Source organism: Alosa pseudoharengus, unplaced genomic scaffold, assembly GCF_046254945.1.
Source record: "Alosa pseudoharengus isolate Yale_2024_CS ecotype anadromous, Long Island Sound unplaced genomic scaffold, YU_APseudo_1.1 YU_APseudo_1.1_scf_16, whole genome shotgun sequence".
NCBI lineage: Eukaryota > Metazoa > Chordata > Actinopteri > Clupeiformes > Clupeidae > Alosa > Alosa pseudoharengus.
The window spans coordinates 33,700,602-33,718,141 of NW_027468630.1; the positions used below are offsets into that span (position 1 = coordinate 33,700,602).

A 17,540-nucleotide genomic window follows, 5' to 3' on the forward strand; every position below is an offset into this window, starting at 1 on the left:
CATCGGCCCTGTTTTTCGGCATTGTGCAGCCGGTCTCTCTCACTGTCTCTCACCCAGCCCCTCTCTCTCTACCTCTCTCTCTCTCTCTCTCTCTCTCTCTCTCTCTGTCTCCTGCTCCCTCAATTTCTCCCTCGCTCTCTCCTTCTCGCGTTCTCCTTTCTGCCAGGCAGTCTTGAAAATGCTCCCCCTCATCTTTGCCCCCACCCCTCCTCTATCTCCCTCTCTCCCTCTCCCTTTCTCTCTCCCTCTCCTTCTCCCTCTCGCTCTCTCCTTCTCTCCCTCGCTCTCTCTCTCTCTCCCTCGCCCTGCTGCAGCTCCTCCCTCCACCTTGCCCAGTGACGGCTCCTCCCTCCCCATCGTTCCTCCTCACTCTCTGCCTCTGTCTCCTAGGTACAGCATGTATGTGAGCCTATCTGAGCGTGTGCGCCTGTGTTTACATGCCATCTTTTCTCTGAAGCCCAAATGCCCGCATCTAGAGGACCTGCACCTTCCGGCGCTCCGTTCTAAATGGTTCCTGAGTCTGTAGGGACTCCTCTTTTCCCTATGACTGTCTTCAAAGGCCTTAGAACCTTTCTCCAGCACTCAAAGGCAATTTGGATTTAACACCGATTGTGGCAGCATGGAATAGCCTAACGTTTGGATTCTCTGCATGACGATTGTGGTAAGGACAGTCTTACCTTATGATTGGGGACAAATGTGGGGAAAGCTCATTTTCAGCAGGGCAGTGGTGGGATAGCGTACTCAGATGAGAGTCGAGAATTGTCAAGGGAGAAATATGTGTCTGAGAGGGAGACAGAGAGGGTTCACATTCAGTAGGAGAAAATGCTGAATAATGGTGCTCAATACATATTACATATTAGATTCAAAATTGCATGGCTTAAAATCAGCTTCTGTAGGGTCTCCATGCTTGAATACAAATGCTTACTGTGTAAGGGCATGTGTGTGTGTGTCTGTGTGAGTGTGTGTGTGTGTATGTATGTATGAGTGTGAGTTTATATATATGTGTGTGTGTGTGTGTGTGTGTGTGTGTGTGTGTGTGTGTGTGTGTGTGTGTGTGAGAGAGTTTATATATGTGTGTGTGTGTGTGTGTGTGTGTGTGTGTGTGTGTGTGTGTGTGTGTGTGTGTGTGTGTGCTTGTGTGTGTGTGTGTGTTCAGGCTGTCATCCTATAGGATGTCAAGAATATTTCCCAAGAACCTAGATTAAAAACATTTCATGAGATGATTTATGTCATCATCTTCAAAATGGCATCTGTGGAGTAATCGGAATGTCTCTCAACTGAGGTATACATTTAACAGATGTTTTATTATGCATGTGTTTGTGATCCATTTTAAAATAACATCGCTGCATTGTATGGGTTTAACACCTGCATCTCTCCTAATATAGAGCAAGGTGATACAAAATATATTCCACATGTATGTGTATCATTAAATTATTCGTCTACATTTCCTGCTCATTGTAACATGTACTAACATGCTCAGACCTGTCAACTGTTATGTTCATGTTTGTGGTTTCACATCTGCGGTGCATCAGATCATCTGATTCTGATTCAGATGTATCAGCAAGACATATATCAGAGTTAAGATGTCTAAAATTAGACATCAGGTATTCCACAAAACCAAACAGGTACAAAGCTTCCAGAGATCAATCCTTTGCCCTATTATATATTTTTTGTTTGTTTCTTTTGCATGTATGTACTTTTGCTTCCTCACAAGTCTGGCATGCTATCACACACTACATAACAGTATGTGCGCTGCCATACCATTGTCTGTTTTGTCACCACGGTGTCTGCAAAACATTACTTCCTTAATCTAATAAAAATGTTTTGTTTTTTTATAGCATTTGCATTCACAAAAGATTTAGCTTGGGTGGTAACCGATATCGTCTTGTTGTAATACTTACGCTTGCTATCTCCAACAACATTGCACCCAAGATCTAATAAGATAAGATGCTGCTACAAGATAACGTTCCTCTTGTGGCACAATAGTGCACAATACTCTCTTCCATATACACACTCCAACCGTAGATGCTCTCACTGTAGTAACTTTACTCCTCCCAAATTGCTTTCTCTTTTATTGTTCCTCTAGACAAAACCTTCCAAAACCAGACAAATGAGCTTGCTCGAGTTCGCCCTCTCTGCTCCCCATCCCATTTTTGTAAAACTCGTTCGGGTCCGTTTCTCGGGTAGATAAGGGGCGAATAAGACCAAGCCTTGTCATGTTGCATGGACTCATGAGAATAGATTGGAGGCGAACCGGGCCTCACTATAGAGGCTTGCAGGAAATCAGAGGATATCAGCGTAATGGCTCATTTCTGTCACACAAAATGAGCGACTGTTTCCAATGGCCGGCACATGGCACAGGGAGGCACAGAGGGTGCCACTGTGAGGGGAGCCACGGTGGCATATCAGACACCGAGCACTCAATCTTGCCACCCACAAATGTATTCAGAAGGTCACAGTGTCACTACACTGCCGCAGACTCCCCATTAAAATTTCATAAAAACAGCTTTATGTAAAATATGAGACAGACATGTAAGAGGGATGGAAGTGTCTCTCCCCAGACCATTCTTCTTCATCCTTCTGGATATTTAGGGTGAGCCTTTTAGTAGAAAATAGCACTGGGAGGGGGGAGGACCATTTTATATTTTTTGGGGGGCCAAGTTTTGTGCTCACTCTTAAATATTCTCTCCCAATAAGTATAAATTGAGCCGTTTATGTGTGCACCAAAAAAGAAAAGAGATGCTGAAACACACTCAATGGGATGTTATTGATAAAATGAATGTGCTGTCATTTGCATACAAGTCTTTGGTATTTCACTCGTGTTGGCTTTGTATGGGAGCCCCTGCAGTTATTGTCACAGGAGCTCGGCCAGGCTGACATTCCTTATAGGATTACATTTACTCATTTCTCCCTTTTTTTCAATTAACCCCCAAACAAAGATCCCAGTGTGCTTAGGAGGGGAAAATGTTTGAATAATTAGCAGCTTAGCCCTCTGGTTGCGGTGAATTTTGAGCGAATCTCTGGAGTGTTAATGAGAGAAGAGGAACACTTCATGGAATTATTATTAGACCTTGTCAGAGAGCTGAGAGACAGACTCGGGTGGAACGGGTACCAATTAGACCGTGCATGGCTAGCAATCGGACTTACTGCACTGAATGCTAATTCAGCAAAACCCATCTGAAAGGCTACACATTGTAACACTTTCCATATCTAATGAACGACTATGAGGCTGGTGTCTCACATAGGTGCACTGAAAGTGTCTCATCAGCTCGACTAAGGGCTTGTGCAAGAGTACATGTCTGTGAAATGGTCTTCCTGACCCAAGCATATTTAAATGCAGACTTTGCACGGTAATCCACAGACATTAAGTCACAGCACTGGGCAGTAATGTGCAGCAACTGTCTCACTGGTTGAGAAGGGAGGCTACGGTCACTCTCCCTCTCGCCAACTCTGCTCCGTGTCTACACTGTGTCAGATCTCCGCCTAATCCAATCTGATCCGATGTAAGTCCATCTGGTAGTATCAGTTTCACGGTGTAGCATGTTTAATCTGTTGTATGCATATACGTTTGTAAATCTCTATATTCATTCAATGTTATATGTCTATTAGCTAACACAAAGAAAGCATCCCAGAGACAGGGTGAGAGTTGTCCACTCTTCAGAGAGAGTGTTTGGAGTGATGAATTGATGATATGCAGAAATGCAATCCTGGTGGTGGTTTGCCATTCAAGTCAGTCACCCATTACAGGCCATGGCGAGTTAAACACGTGTTAAACACTTTAACTCTTCTCCCATGGAACATTTACAAATGTCATTATTACTATTAGACGGAGTGAATGACCCTGGTGCTGACATCAATTATGTTCATTATCTGTCAGTGATAGTGTTTACACTGTTTACAACAATTCAAGATGCAATTATGGCGATATATGAGAATAAGGAACCTTTCGTAGGCATACCCTTTTGAAACACTAGCAATATTGATTTTGCCTTTTCTTTGGTGACTTTTTTGTCCTCTACATGTGTCAGAAATGCTCTAAGCATTTCTACATCAAGGTGTACGATAGGTGCTTTTGTGAACTGTTCTATTTTTCTGCTCATGAAAACTTGAGCTTTGATCCCAAGCTTTGTGTAGTCAAAAGAAAGATCAAAAGGGCCAAGCTACAGAGTCTATACAAAACACACAAAATAAAAGAATAGTTTCTGTGTCACAATGTGCCTGTGCTGTTGAAAAAACAAACAAATAAAATTCACTTTTCACCTTGTTCAGTTCCTGTAATTATCTCCAAACATGATGCTGAACATTAAGTAAGTTTGCATGTGGAGCATTCAAGACTAATGAGCAGGGCAGAACATCTAATCATTGACTTGACCCTCACTGATAAAACGTGAACCACAGATAAAGAAATTGCTTCTTCCAAGAGGCAAACTCTGTTTCCTTGCTGATAAAGCATGACTAAGAGATAGTTCATAAATGTAGTTTGATTTACCAGTATTTGCTGGCTTATGTTTGTTGTGAAAATGATAAACAATAGCAACAACAAATCCTACGGATTGGTAAAAAGCAGCGTCTCAAGCTTTTCATACCCATTCTTACAGAGTACATATGGTCATGTATTCATAGTCTTCATATTCCATGGTTTAAATTATATGCGTTTTTCTAAACTAAACTAAATATTCTTGAATACTAGGCTGTATTCACCGTTATTCACATATATATATAGTCACTAGTATACTACTTATTCAATCCAACATTTCTGTCCCAAAATCTTAGAGCACAACATTTTCTGACTGATTTGTTATGTTTGTTTGGAACTCAGCCCTAAACTGTGTACACTTTTACACATTTATGTATTCATTGGCTTGAGGCAGTCATTTTATGTGATCAAATAAGAAGCTCTTCTCCCTAAAAGGTTTGTTTCCATAGATCACATCAAAGAACCAGAGATTGGCAAAACAACACTGACAATTATCACGTTTAATTTTCACATTATTTAGAATGGCAAGTCAGCAGAACAGTTTTAACAATGATAATGGGGACAGTTCTCTCTGTTCTCTAGAAGACTGTCAGAGTTATTGAGATATGACATAACATTATTAAGTAATAAGAAATATTAATCAAGAATATTGAGGCATATTAGAAAATATATTCATTGACCTTGTTTTTTTAATATCTTTCCAATTATTGAACATTACAACATTGAAGTTGCATTATACACATGCTTCACATTGAGATTGGTTGGTAAATGTAGTAATTCTCTAACATGCATGTGGTAGCCAGTGATATCACTGACACAGGCCAGTGCTTGTTTTCTGTCAGCCATCTCAGGTATTTGTTATACGGTTGTACATGTCTAACCTACCCACAGCAGTCAACCCAGGTTTAACCATCTGGCCAGTTGCACATACAAACGAATGCAGGCAAGATTTCAAAGGATTTTCATTAGATTTAGTAAATATTTTGGTCTGCAGAAAGAACACCCTCAGGTTGCTTATTACTAATTCAACACCTCAGTTCACAGAAGATGTCATATCCTTCTGCCATGATAGCGTACCCCACAAATCATACAAAGTATTTTTTTTGTGATTAAGTCCACATTCCCTGAATATGGTAAAATAATTGCATAGGTTGAGAATTAAAATTGAGATTTTAAGTTGATTAATGTATGATGCCACAAAAACAGTCAACTATACATAAATTGATATTAAGAGTTTCCAGAGTTTCCAAATTTTTGGCAACAAACAGTATACACATTTGCATTTAGAACAACAACATTTCTTCAACATCTGACACATAGCCTGCCACATCTAAAGGCAGAGCGATGGAAGAAACTTAGACTGAATACTGATGATGAAGCTTTGCTTTGCTTTTCCATTTCAACCGAGGATAGTCCCAGAGAACTGCAGGAATGAAAAAGCCCTCAAAGTATTGCAGAGGTTTTGCAGCTCGTCAAATGCTGTACTACCAAGCCAGTGTTCAGCCATTGTGGTCTAATACTGCTGACAGGCATTCTTCACTTGTTCTCGTATTCTTTCTGCCAGGCGTGCAGCAGAACCCTCTAATTTCCTCATGCACCTTTTGATATAATGAACCTTTGAATACACATTTATGCCAGCTACTTGGTCCCTTTGGAAAGCCAATGTCAGTATTGAACTGTAATGTTTGAAGTGAAAGCATTATACTCTTTGGTTTAGAACATTTAACTCGCAAGTCTGTGAAGTGTGAGAACTGATGTTACAACAGTATCTTTTCAGACGATCACAACTGATTTGTTTACAACATGACAGAGAAGACCAAATATTTTCAGTCAGGAAGGTTGGCTCATGGTAGACTGCACATCTCCTTAAAGATTTTTTTCTTACTGTGATGTATTCACATTGGGTGCTGAGCCAGAGGGGAGGAGGGGTGAGGAATCTGAGTCCGGTAACATACAAATGGCACTCGGGTCAGGCATTTTTATGCTCCATAAAATCTCTATGAACAAATGAAAAATAAGCGATGGAGGATGCAGCGTTCAAAAAAATATTTCTATTAAACCCTTCAGATAAAATCAATCAGTGGCTCCACGGACACTAAATTTGCAGGTGGGCGACTGTGCAGTGTTGCTTTAATTTATGAGTGGGGTCAGATAATGCATGGCTAACAGGGAGGCTGAGGGACACTAGCCCACCAGTGCACTGTGCTCAAGGTTACCACCGGAGAGTGGGGGGAGCAGAGAGAGCCATCCTGATGAAATGAGCTCTGTGGGTTGAATTACATTTTTTTCCTGTTCTGTTTGAGGGGACGGATATCACACTGAGTGTTCAAACTGATATGCAATGGAACATGAAATAAAAATCAATCAAGCAATATTTTGCGTGCCCGTGTCAAATAGCAATCAATTATGCATCCGTGTTCCAGTATCCCAGTTTTTTTTTCTTTCCCACTGTTATTGTCGTGACATTTTTTAAAGAGGGTTGTGAGGTTGGCACATTTAAAGGTCTCACATTAGTCATAGGCTCCTTGCTTTTACAAGTTTGCTGGGAACATAAATGCAACTGTTTCTTACAATGGGAGTGCTAATTGATTTGCTGTAGTCTTATGGTAGACCAGCATGTGCCTAAGTGCTGCACATGAGACCTGAGCCTCTGGTGTGTAGGCCTCCTCCATCTTTTTGGGACTCCCATGTGGTCCTCTCTGCAGGTTATCTATTTCAGCTCACGCACAGCAGCGAAGGCAGCCATCTCCAGTGATCCCCCCCCCCCTCCCATTTGAATTAACAATATTCCATGCATGCATTGTTAGCATTTTAAAGATGGAGGTGCCGGTGATAGCCTCCAGAAAAGAGGGGAACTGGATGATATATACACTGAGGGAAGCGCAGAGCTTGAGCTCCCACTAATGAGAAGACGCTGTCTGGCATCTGCAGCAGAGCAGACGCAGCTCGAAGACAAACCAGAGGAGGGTTGTGTGGGGAAGAATATGGTGATTGTGGATGAAAAGCGCCTTATCTGTCATCCCAATCACGGTATTGATCTGGAATGCTAATCTCGTACTGGAATGTTTTGTGACAAAATCATGCATTGCATCTCACACGATGGATAAACATGTGATATTGCAGTGGCAGGCAGCATGCACAGTGCTCACCAGCATATGTAAATGCATATGCTATCAGCATATGTTTAGAGTTTATTTCATTTCATTTCATTTGCAAGTTTTAATAGTGCACGTCTCCTTTAAATGCAAGAAAACTACAGTGATGTCATGATCAGTGATGGGCAGTAACGTGTTAGAAGTAGCGTTACTGTAATCCCAGTACTTTTTTCAAATAACGAGTAAAGTAAGGGATTACAATTGCAAAAACAGTAATGAGATTAGGCTAATTTACTTTCCTGCAAGCAGCCTGCGTTACTGCGATACTAAACCGTGATTTTGCCATAGACAGTAAAATAATTTGGGATTTTGCTGTATGGATTTTGCTTTGTGAGACTAACGGTACAGATCCACTTGTACTTCACTTCATTTTGTCGTGTCGCATTCCACTCTAGTCCTATGGGTGACGTCAAGCGACTTTAACACCCAGCAAAGCATTCCGGGAAGTTAAACTGCATCAAATTAGTAGTATTTCTTAAGAAATATTTTAAACTAAAATGACTGTCATTATTATCATTTAAATAATATATATTACAATATCATTTTATTTGTGCTTTGGGCACCAAAATAGCCAGCAGCAGCACTGTACACACACAGTTCAAACATATACTCTTCTTTGACATTAGAACAGCCTAAATGTGGCATGCAACAGCATTTTCTGTTTTGGTAAATGCATTACTCCTCTCTGCATTGCAACTGTTAAAAGATGTAAATGTTAATAGAGACTTTGGTTTTAATTATTTTATTGCTGTATTTTATTTACATCTATTCGAATGAAGGACTATACACACCAAAAAGTTAAGTTTGAAACTAACAAACCAAGTTTTAAAAAAGCGTATTCAGGTTTTGTATAGCTAGTGTTTTTGAAAAGTAACTAAGTAAAATGACTGATATAATCAGACTCAGAAAATACTTCAGATGTATTTTTTCGTTACAAAACCTGACTTTTTAGTTCATATTTCTCGCTAGCTATTGCAAAATATAAGGCCACAGCCTAAACTTGTTAGTACAGAAATACAGCCTTCTATGAGTTATCTCCGCAATCTTGGATAAAACAAACGTCACATCGCCTTCACTCTGATTGGCCTTGTCACAACACTCAGCATTTGCATAAAATAGACTTCTTGTCTATTTTGGCCTCGTCACTTATCGCTAGCAAACGGCCACTCCCATTTAAAATAAAGGGCAGCTTGCCGCTTTACCACTGTCTCTTGTAGCTAATGTGAATGCGGGGTTAAGCACAGTTCGCATTGCATGTGCAAACGGCAGCGCTGCGCTATGAAAGAAATTTTCAATGGCTTGAGCGCGCAAAAACTGGTCTCCCGCTGGACGAGCAAAGCGCAGTGCAAGCGGCATTTTGCCACTTTGCTGCTCCTGTGTGTGCTGCGGCCGAACTTTGACTGCGGCACGCTGTAAATCAAGTCTTTTGCACTGAGCCCGGCGGCAAGCACAACAAAACACTTTGTGACATTACCTCAACCAAGAGCAACCTAGCAGCGAGCTAAGCGCATGCCGCTTAATGTGAAGTCCCCTTTAACGTGCGATATTTCTTCATGTGGGTAGTGTCAAGCTGGGTTCACGTTGTACGCGCAAGCGGCAAAGCTGTGCTATGAAACCCATTATTTTCAAAGGCTTGCATGCGCAAGAATAGGCCTGCCGCTGCATTGAGCAAAGTGCAGCGCAGCACAAAAGGCATTTTGCCGTTTTGACGCTCTTGCATGTGCCATGTTTGCGCTGAGCCCGGCGGAAGGAAACAAAAATCTTTGGGACATTACCTCAATCAAGAGCGACCGCAGTGTACGCCACGTACAATGTGAATCCGGCTTCAAGTAATGAAGCCAGCAGGTAAGCCTAGGCAATGTTTGTGAGTCAGACAGAAGTCGGGTGCTGTTTTCTCTGTTGGTATTTAAGGGGCTTCACATTGTACGCGGCATGCGTTACACTCGCCGCTTGGTTGCTCTTGGTTGAGGTAACGTCCCAAAGATTTTTGTTGTGGTTGCCGCTAGGCTCAGCACAAAAGACGTCTGATTTAGGCCTACAGCACACCGCAGTCAAAGTTGAACATCGCACGCGCAAGAGTGGTTAGGCGGCAAAATGCTAATAGCATCCGCACCACCCAGAAAATACTTTCAACGTCCCTGACTATCGGCCACATAGTCGGAATCAGAATTTTACTGCTCTAACAATTCACTTGAAATGAATGTAGCCTATGAATGAAGTCACTCATTAGGCTGTATTTGTTTTATCAAGTTGTAGTCATGCTGCTATAGAAGCTTTAAAAGGATGTGTACGGATGTTTGGCAGAAATCTGAATGTAAAAAAATAGTGGCTCATCTTACTTATCAAAAGTCCACCCCTTTGAAAACTTCTGTCTACGCCACTGAGTGAAAGCTGGGCAAATCTTTGTGAAAATTGTGTATAAGTTGCATATTTGCTCAAATAACCCCATATCACATGTGTACTAGTATATAACTTAATAAAGCTTGATGGATGAGTTTGTTTATTAAGAAGCCATTGTAGGCTGTGTGTTGTAAGGCGTGTTAGCTTGTGAAGCCAGTTAGATGTGCGTCAGTGAAACACCTGGTTGAAGGTGAAAGGGTAAACATATATTCTACTGTACATACAGATAAAGAGACAGAGTTGAAAATCTTTTCTTTTTGTTATTTTTTTCTACTAGAACAAATTTAAAGCTACAGAGCTTGTACTTATATCTCTTTTTGCATTGTATCCTTTAATGAACCCTAAATATATCTTTGTTGGTTTTGTGTGCCTTATTCCCTGGCAACACATACATCACAGAAGCATTTGCGTGTTGTTGATATGCTTCACTGTAAGCACACAATGGCTGTTGTTTTCTGTGAGTCTGCACAGGTTGGGTTTGTTGGGGAAGTCTCTTGTGGGTCGGTTGTGATTAAATTAGTATGGTCTTGACTGCGTCTGAATTACAGAGGCCAAGTGCATTCTTCAACTTCAGAAAGCAGCTGGCCAAATATTGAAACAAACAGGCCTAGGATAGTGATAGACTGTCATTTGCTCACTGGTCACAACTTTAACTCTGCTAAATCTGCATTGTACACAGATGTACTGCATGATTGTGCTGAAATTTGTCCGTTCAGCAATAGGCCAAAATTAATTTACCGAAATGATGGCCGCCTCTCTCTGCTTTTAGTCCACCACTCAGAGGGGAGGAAAAGTAGTCTGTCTTGGAAGCAGGCAATCAAGACTACCTAGGGGGCATTACAATCAATGCCCGAGAATCGCCTGCCATTAGTTACCCTTATAAACCAGGTAATGTCTATCCAACCTCACTCGGCAATCCATTCTGAAAGATCCATTGCACCTACTTTCACTCTGAGGTGAAAAGACGGGCTTAGAGAAATGATTGCTCCTTTGTTCTGTCTCATGCCAGATATGTAAATTGTGGAGGCTTTTCGAGGATTGGAGAATTGGAGGTGGGTGTTAGTTCAGGGGGAGATTATGGATTACATGCTCTCGGTTTTCTCTTCATGAAATCTTGGACTGTTTCGAACAGCTCGTTTTTGATCCATCCCAAACCGACCTTAATAGATTAAAGCGTCATGACGGAGGGGATGTGAGTTTATACAATCGCAAGCTGAAAATGTTGAAACAGGTCTATAGGAGTTTGGAGCATCTTCAATGACACCACTTTGTCACTGGCGCTTTGATGTGAAATGTTCCCAGTATGCTGCAAGCATCCGCTGCCCTGTTTTACCTTTTCAAAAGATGTTTTCACAAAAAAACAGCTTGTGAAATGTTACCACTTGAAACTGTAGTGAAAATGGCGACAATTGAAATATATTTGTGGTAAACTGTAAATATGATCAATGGCCCACAGATCAGTAGTGAAAGACGCAGAACAGTCAGATGGTTGTCGGTATTGTATTGTTCATTCAGTATTGGGCTTTGTATTGGGGTGTGCCACTATCCAATCCTTTCATTCTGCTGCTACAGCCCATTAGAACTCTCATGGCATAATTCCCCTTAATTGAATTGTAATGAGTCTCAGAGCTAAGACAAATGCGGGATCCTTTCAGGCTCATAGCCTAATAGATGATTTTATCAAATGTATGCAATTTTCTTGAAAACAAACAAAAACATGGGTATGAAATGGTTGATCTGGCTATTTGAAAAAAAGTGAAAAGACTCTTGCTTTCTGATGTAGAACAGTTTACTTCTGTAACCAGTTTTAAAAAGCCTTTAGGTCTACCTTTTAGACGATAGTTATTAAATAATGGAAACAAATGGCTCCAATAACATATGGACCATTGCGATGAAAGCCATCCATCTTGCTTTCCCGCCCATGTTGTTCTGATTCACCATAGTCTCATAGGTGGGATCCCGTGCGTGGTGTGCGTACTACGTGACTGTACCTGAGCTCAAAGGAGATGGCTTATGAATTCATTATGACTTTGACATCTTTCCCTTTTTAAGTCATGACCCTCTTTCCATCTGCCACACAGGTAGAGTCATTTGACTAGAACTAGACGTCTCCACCAGCTGCCGTCACCACTTGGCCCTAATTCATGTCGATTTAGTGAGTGACACAGGTGGGAGTGCTGATTACATCACAACATTTGGACTTGTGAAGACAGGCAGACAGACAGGCAGGCAAGCACGGTTCCATCCATCAGAAGAAGCACTGTGCAGCTCTGGCACAGAAGCTGTCTCTCTCTCTCATTCTCTGTCTCGCTCTCTCTCTCTCTCATTCTCTGCGTCCCTCTCTCCTTTGAAGCAATAAAATGGCTGAGATGAAGTAGAGGGTGCTGCAGCAGCGCAAAGCTGTCCAGGTGGTCATGCCGCTGCGTTCAGGTCTTGTTCAACTTGACTTTTGCAGATTTCAGCCAGTGAGAATCATGCCAGCTACAGTCTCACAGCTTGCTATTGTTTTTTCATGCACAGTTACCGTGTCATTCTCTAGATATGGAAACGTGTGTGGTGAAGTGGTATCAAAACAAATCCATAGTACCTGGTACTCTTGATAAAATGGCAAAGACCATTAGTCAGGATGAGAGACGATAATCAATGATGCAATTAATTGCAACCTCAGTAAAAAATCCTTCTTTATCATACCTCACAACAAATATTTTTAGAGGGAATGCATCTGTCTTTTAGAGAGTTCAAAGGTGCTCGATCTTGTTGTCTTCATATTTCCAGGTCGGTTATTTCATTCATATGTTATATTGACAGTTAATGATAAATCCTTTCCTTCCGTTTTTTGGTATCAGATTGCTGTTCTGTCTGGCCCAAGCTGATAGTTTCCATCTCAGGTTGTGTTAAATAAATGGCCAGTTGACCTGAATATAACAACAGGCTGACTGGAACATTAAAGTGCATACTTAACTACGTCTACTGAGCACACTAGATATTCTGTCTGAAAGTTAAATACCATGGTGGTGATACGAAAATAAAAGATTTAAAACAAAGAAGACAACTGCTTACATACTGATATTGGAAAAATGGATCGCTATTATACACACAATGACACTGTAAAGAGTCCAAGCCCCTTGCAGTGACAGATGGATAGATGGTCTGGTAGAGAGATAGTGATAGATGAAGTTTAACAGTCAACATCAGAGCAAGCAAACACAATGTTAAGGTACTTGACAAAGTATTGAAGTTGACACATCTTGGGGTTTGAGACTCCTTACAGGAGATGATTCACTGTACATTGCAGTAACAATGGGCACAATCCCAGACAGGAAGAGCTTGCTTTTTCACATGACTGCACTCCCCTCCGCACAGTGGTGGAATGTCGGCTTCGCCACTAACTGTTAAGGAAAATATCTATTTTTCTGTCAAAGCGTCATAACACTTTCCACCTGAGGTAAAGATTTTGTTGGGCATTTTATGAATAGTGGAATGGAGGACATCTTATTTCCTCTTCCCCATAAGAAGTATTTTCTTATGTGCAGTTGTGTACAAGCATTGTGTGAATAATTGATCTCAATATTGTAGAGTTTGATTAGTTCTGTTTTCTTTATTTCTTTCCTTACTTGTGGTTGCAATGTAGAACATGAGAAGTGAACAGTATAGATTGTGGCTTGTCCATACTGTATAAGAAAACGATGTTTTCGAATGTTCTCTTCAAATGTGTGCCTGACATCTCTTCTGTGCGTCTCAGCAGGTAACCAGTAGGATGGTGGCTGGGGAGGCAGGTGGGCCCAACTACCTGGTGGCCTGCTGGCAGCCCATCCTGATCCTGATGCTGGGCACCGTGCTCTCCGGCTCCGCCACCGGCTGCCCGTCGCGCTGCGAGTGCAACGGCCAGGAGCGCTCGGTTGTCTGCCACCGCCGGAAGCTGATCGCTCTCCCCGAGGGCATCCCCATCGAGACGCGACTGTTAGACCTGAGCAAGAACCGCCTGAAGACCATCAATCCCGAGGAGTTTATCAGCTACCCGCACCTGGAGGAGCTGCAGCTGAATGAGAACATCATCTCCGTCATCGAGCCGGGAGCCTTCACCAATCTTTACGGCTTGCGGACGTTGGGCCTGCGCAACAATAAGCTTAAGCTCATTCAGCTGGGGGTCTTTACGGGATTAAGCAACCTGACCCACCTGGACATCAGCGAGAACAAGATTGTCATCCTGCTGGACTACATGTTCCAGGACCTGTACAACCTGAAGTCGCTGGAGGTGGGCGACAACGACCTGGTCTTCATCTCCCACCGCGCCTTCCACGGCCTCAGTGGCCTGGAGCAGCTGACCATCGAGAAGTGCAATCTGACCACGCTGCCCAAAGAGGCTTTAAGCCATGTCCACAACCTGCTGACGCTGAGGCTGCGCCACCTCAACATCAACGCCATCGGGGATTACTCGTTCCGGAGACTCTATCGGCTCCAGGTGCTGGAGATCGTGCACTGGCCCCTCCTGGACACCATGACCCCCAAGTCCCTCTACGGGCTCAACATCACTACCTTGTCAATCACCCACTGCAATCTCACGGCTGTCCCTTACCAAGCTATTCGCCACCTAGTGTACCTTCGCACCCTCAATTTGTCTTTCAATCCTATTCATACTATCGAGGGGAACCTACTGCACCACTTGCTCAGGCTCCAGGCCTTTCACTTAGTAGGGGGCAGACTGGCTGCGATTGAGCCTTACTCCTTCAGAGGGCTTAACTATCTTAAAGTTCTCAATGTGTCAAGCAATACCCTCAGCACCTTAGAGGAGTCCGCCTTTCACTCGGTCGGCAACCTGGAGACTTTGGCGCTCCACGAGAACCCGTTGGCCTGCGATTGCCGCCTGCTGTGGGTGTTCCGCCGCCGCTGGAGGCTCAACTTCAATCGGCAGCAGCCCGCATGCGCCTCGCCGGAGTTTGTGCAAGGCAAGGAGTTCAAGGACTTCCCCGACGTGCTGCCGGCCACCTACTTCACCTGCCTCAAGTCGAAGATCCGTGAGCGCAAGGCCCAGCACAAGTTCGTGGACGAGGGCACCACGGTTCATTTCGCATGCCAGGCTGACGGCGATCCCGCCCCGGTGATCATATGGCAGACGCCGCGGAAGCAGTTCATCACCGTCAAAACGATTGGTCGACTCAGCGTCTCTGCAGACGGCACCCTGGAGGTGCGCTATGCCCAAATCCAAGACAATGGCACGTACACATGCATCGCCAGCAACGCGGGGGGAAACGACACCCGCCTCGCCCATTTGCATGTGCAGAGCTATTCCCCCAACTGGCCCCATCAGCCAAATAAAACATTTGCCTTCATCTCCAATCAGCCCAGCGAAAGTGGCGCCAATGCCACCCGAGGAATAGTGCCCTTCCCGTTCGACATGAAAACTCTGATCATCGCCACCACCATGGGATTTATCTCGTTCCTCGGCGTCGTGCTTTTTTGTCTCGTCCTCCTCTTTCTCTGGAGCAGAGGGAAAGGCAACGCCAAGCCAAACATCGAGATTGAGTATGTACCTAGGAAGACAGATGCGGGCGATAGCAGCCCAACCGAGGGGCCCCGTAAAATCAATATGAAAATGATGTAAGAACAAAGTGATAGGTGAATGAACAGTCTATTTGAAAGCCATTGGGCTGGTTATGTGTCGAACCTATTAGAGATATAAATATCTTGAGGGGAAAAATAAGCCAACCTCTCAGTGTTTACCATCAACAGGTTCCTAAAAGTGCACACCTGGATGGAATTACTGGAACTCGAGTCTGTGTGGATTTGTATGGGCAATAGATTGTTTCAAACTGAATACAATTCACTTTCCTTTCTGTGTGAGCCAGAATTTAAAAGGCAGATTGTTATTGGGGTCTGTTCTTTTGTCTGTGTTTTCTTGTACATTGTTATTTCTATGTACATAGGGCAATGCACTTGTTGTATGCTAATGTTAAAAAGATGTTCATGGGTTGGTGAGCCTATTAGCGTGCATGTATTGTATAAGCACAGGTCAAATACATGCCAACACAAAAGATGCACCACCATAAGATCTCCATTGTGATTTCGGTGACAATTTACATTACATGGCCCTTATTACATTGTTACAGTGCCAGTCAGTGCAATGCAACATACTAGTTATCAATGTGAAACAGCACATGAACCTTTGTAGTTACCTATCAGAACCCAACATCCCAAAACTGTAACTGTATAGTGTATTAGTGGCCTGTCACTTATAACTGATCATTACTTAATATATTACACTGTAACAAGGGCTATATAATGTAAACTGTGACCATGAGACAACTACATTGCAAATATTTGATATATAAAAAATATGCTTGACAATCATATTATAAAGGTCAAGTGTTAAATGCTTAAAAAAAAGTTCCATGCCAAGTTATTACTGACTTATTGACATCCGCTTAAACATTTTTGGCCATATGTAGCTTTAAGTTTCTTAAGGCTACAAAGCAGAGGTACACACTTGTGGTAAACAGAGGGACACTTGGTAGCCATAATGTGAAGTGCACATCTGGTGATACAAAAGCATTCAAGTCTCTATTTACGAGTTGGGAAACTCTGCCTTTTCTTTCTCCCTTGTTTTCAGCATAACTAACAAACATTGTAAAACAGGGTTTTGTATTTGTTGAGAACTGTCTTGTGCTGTTCTTGGTTTCACAAGCCATGGATAACTCTGGGGGAAGAGTGTTTATCAAACCTTGAAATGCCATCCTCACTGATTTTGGGATATAAAAAATGTACAACATTAAAATGGTAAGCTTTTATAAAAACATTTTTTCTTTTCTCTTCAACCCTGCATACAAAAGTGTAAATGAATAAATGGAACTCACCGTAGCTTAAAGCAGTAACCCACTGAATACTGACAGAACTCTGTGAATATAATAGTTTTTTTGTCATTAGCATAATGTCTTAATTAATCATTTGGTTTCGCCATTCGCTATTTCGCAAAGCAAAACCATCAAGTTCTGGATTTTTTACTAATATTTTTTCAGTTTTTGCAGCAACCTGCTGTGATTTATATTGGTTGACAAGTGTGATGTATGTCTGCCGGTTCAGGACTTTAGTTATTGACTCCCTATTGTTTACTGAGAGCCCTGAGTGTGAAATTCTTTTTATCTCTCATGGCTTTAACAAACAGATGTTGGCGACATTCCCAGACAAGCACACGACAGGGGCGATGAGGAAACGCTCAAATATAAATAGCAAATTGTGACAGTTAGACAGCCAAATCAGCCTTTTATTACCTTAAAGAATCCCTGCGTAGTGACTTTTGGGCCTGGATAGGAATAGAAATAATGAACCTATTTTAAACATTTTAAGGGATATCAAATCTTGTGTAACACTCCGTCTCTCCACCTTGTTTCCTGAGGATGACTCACAAAGCGGTGCTGCCTAAGCCACGTGTGCTTTTTCAAATCAAGATCAAGAGACGGCCGGCGCAGAATGGGACCGAGACAGGAACACGAGCACCTACAGTAGATGCAGGG

General features: G+C 42.5%; 1 protein-coding gene across 2 annotated transcripts; it reads left to right on the forward strand.

Moving 5' to 3' along the window:
* Positions 1 to 404: 404 nt before the first annotated feature.
* lingo1b (leucine rich repeat and Ig domain containing 1b) lies at positions 405 to 16,782 on the forward strand. 2 transcript variants are annotated; one of them, XM_076288230.1, is made up of 2 exons: positions 405 to 661; positions 13,775 to 16,782. In XM_076288230.1, exons 1-2 carry the CDS (start codon positions 650 to 652, stop codon positions 15,632 to 15,634), a joined length of 1,872 nt encoding a protein of 623 aa, XP_076144345.1. In that variant the 5' UTR covers positions 405 to 649; the 3' UTR covers positions 15,635 to 16,782. The 2 variants fall into 2 exon arrangements, with proteins under 2 accessions (XP_076144345.1, XP_076144346.1); XM_076288231.1 differs by having other exon boundaries at positions 13,778 to 16,782.
* The last annotated feature ends 758 nt before the right edge of the window (positions 16,783 to 17,540 follow it).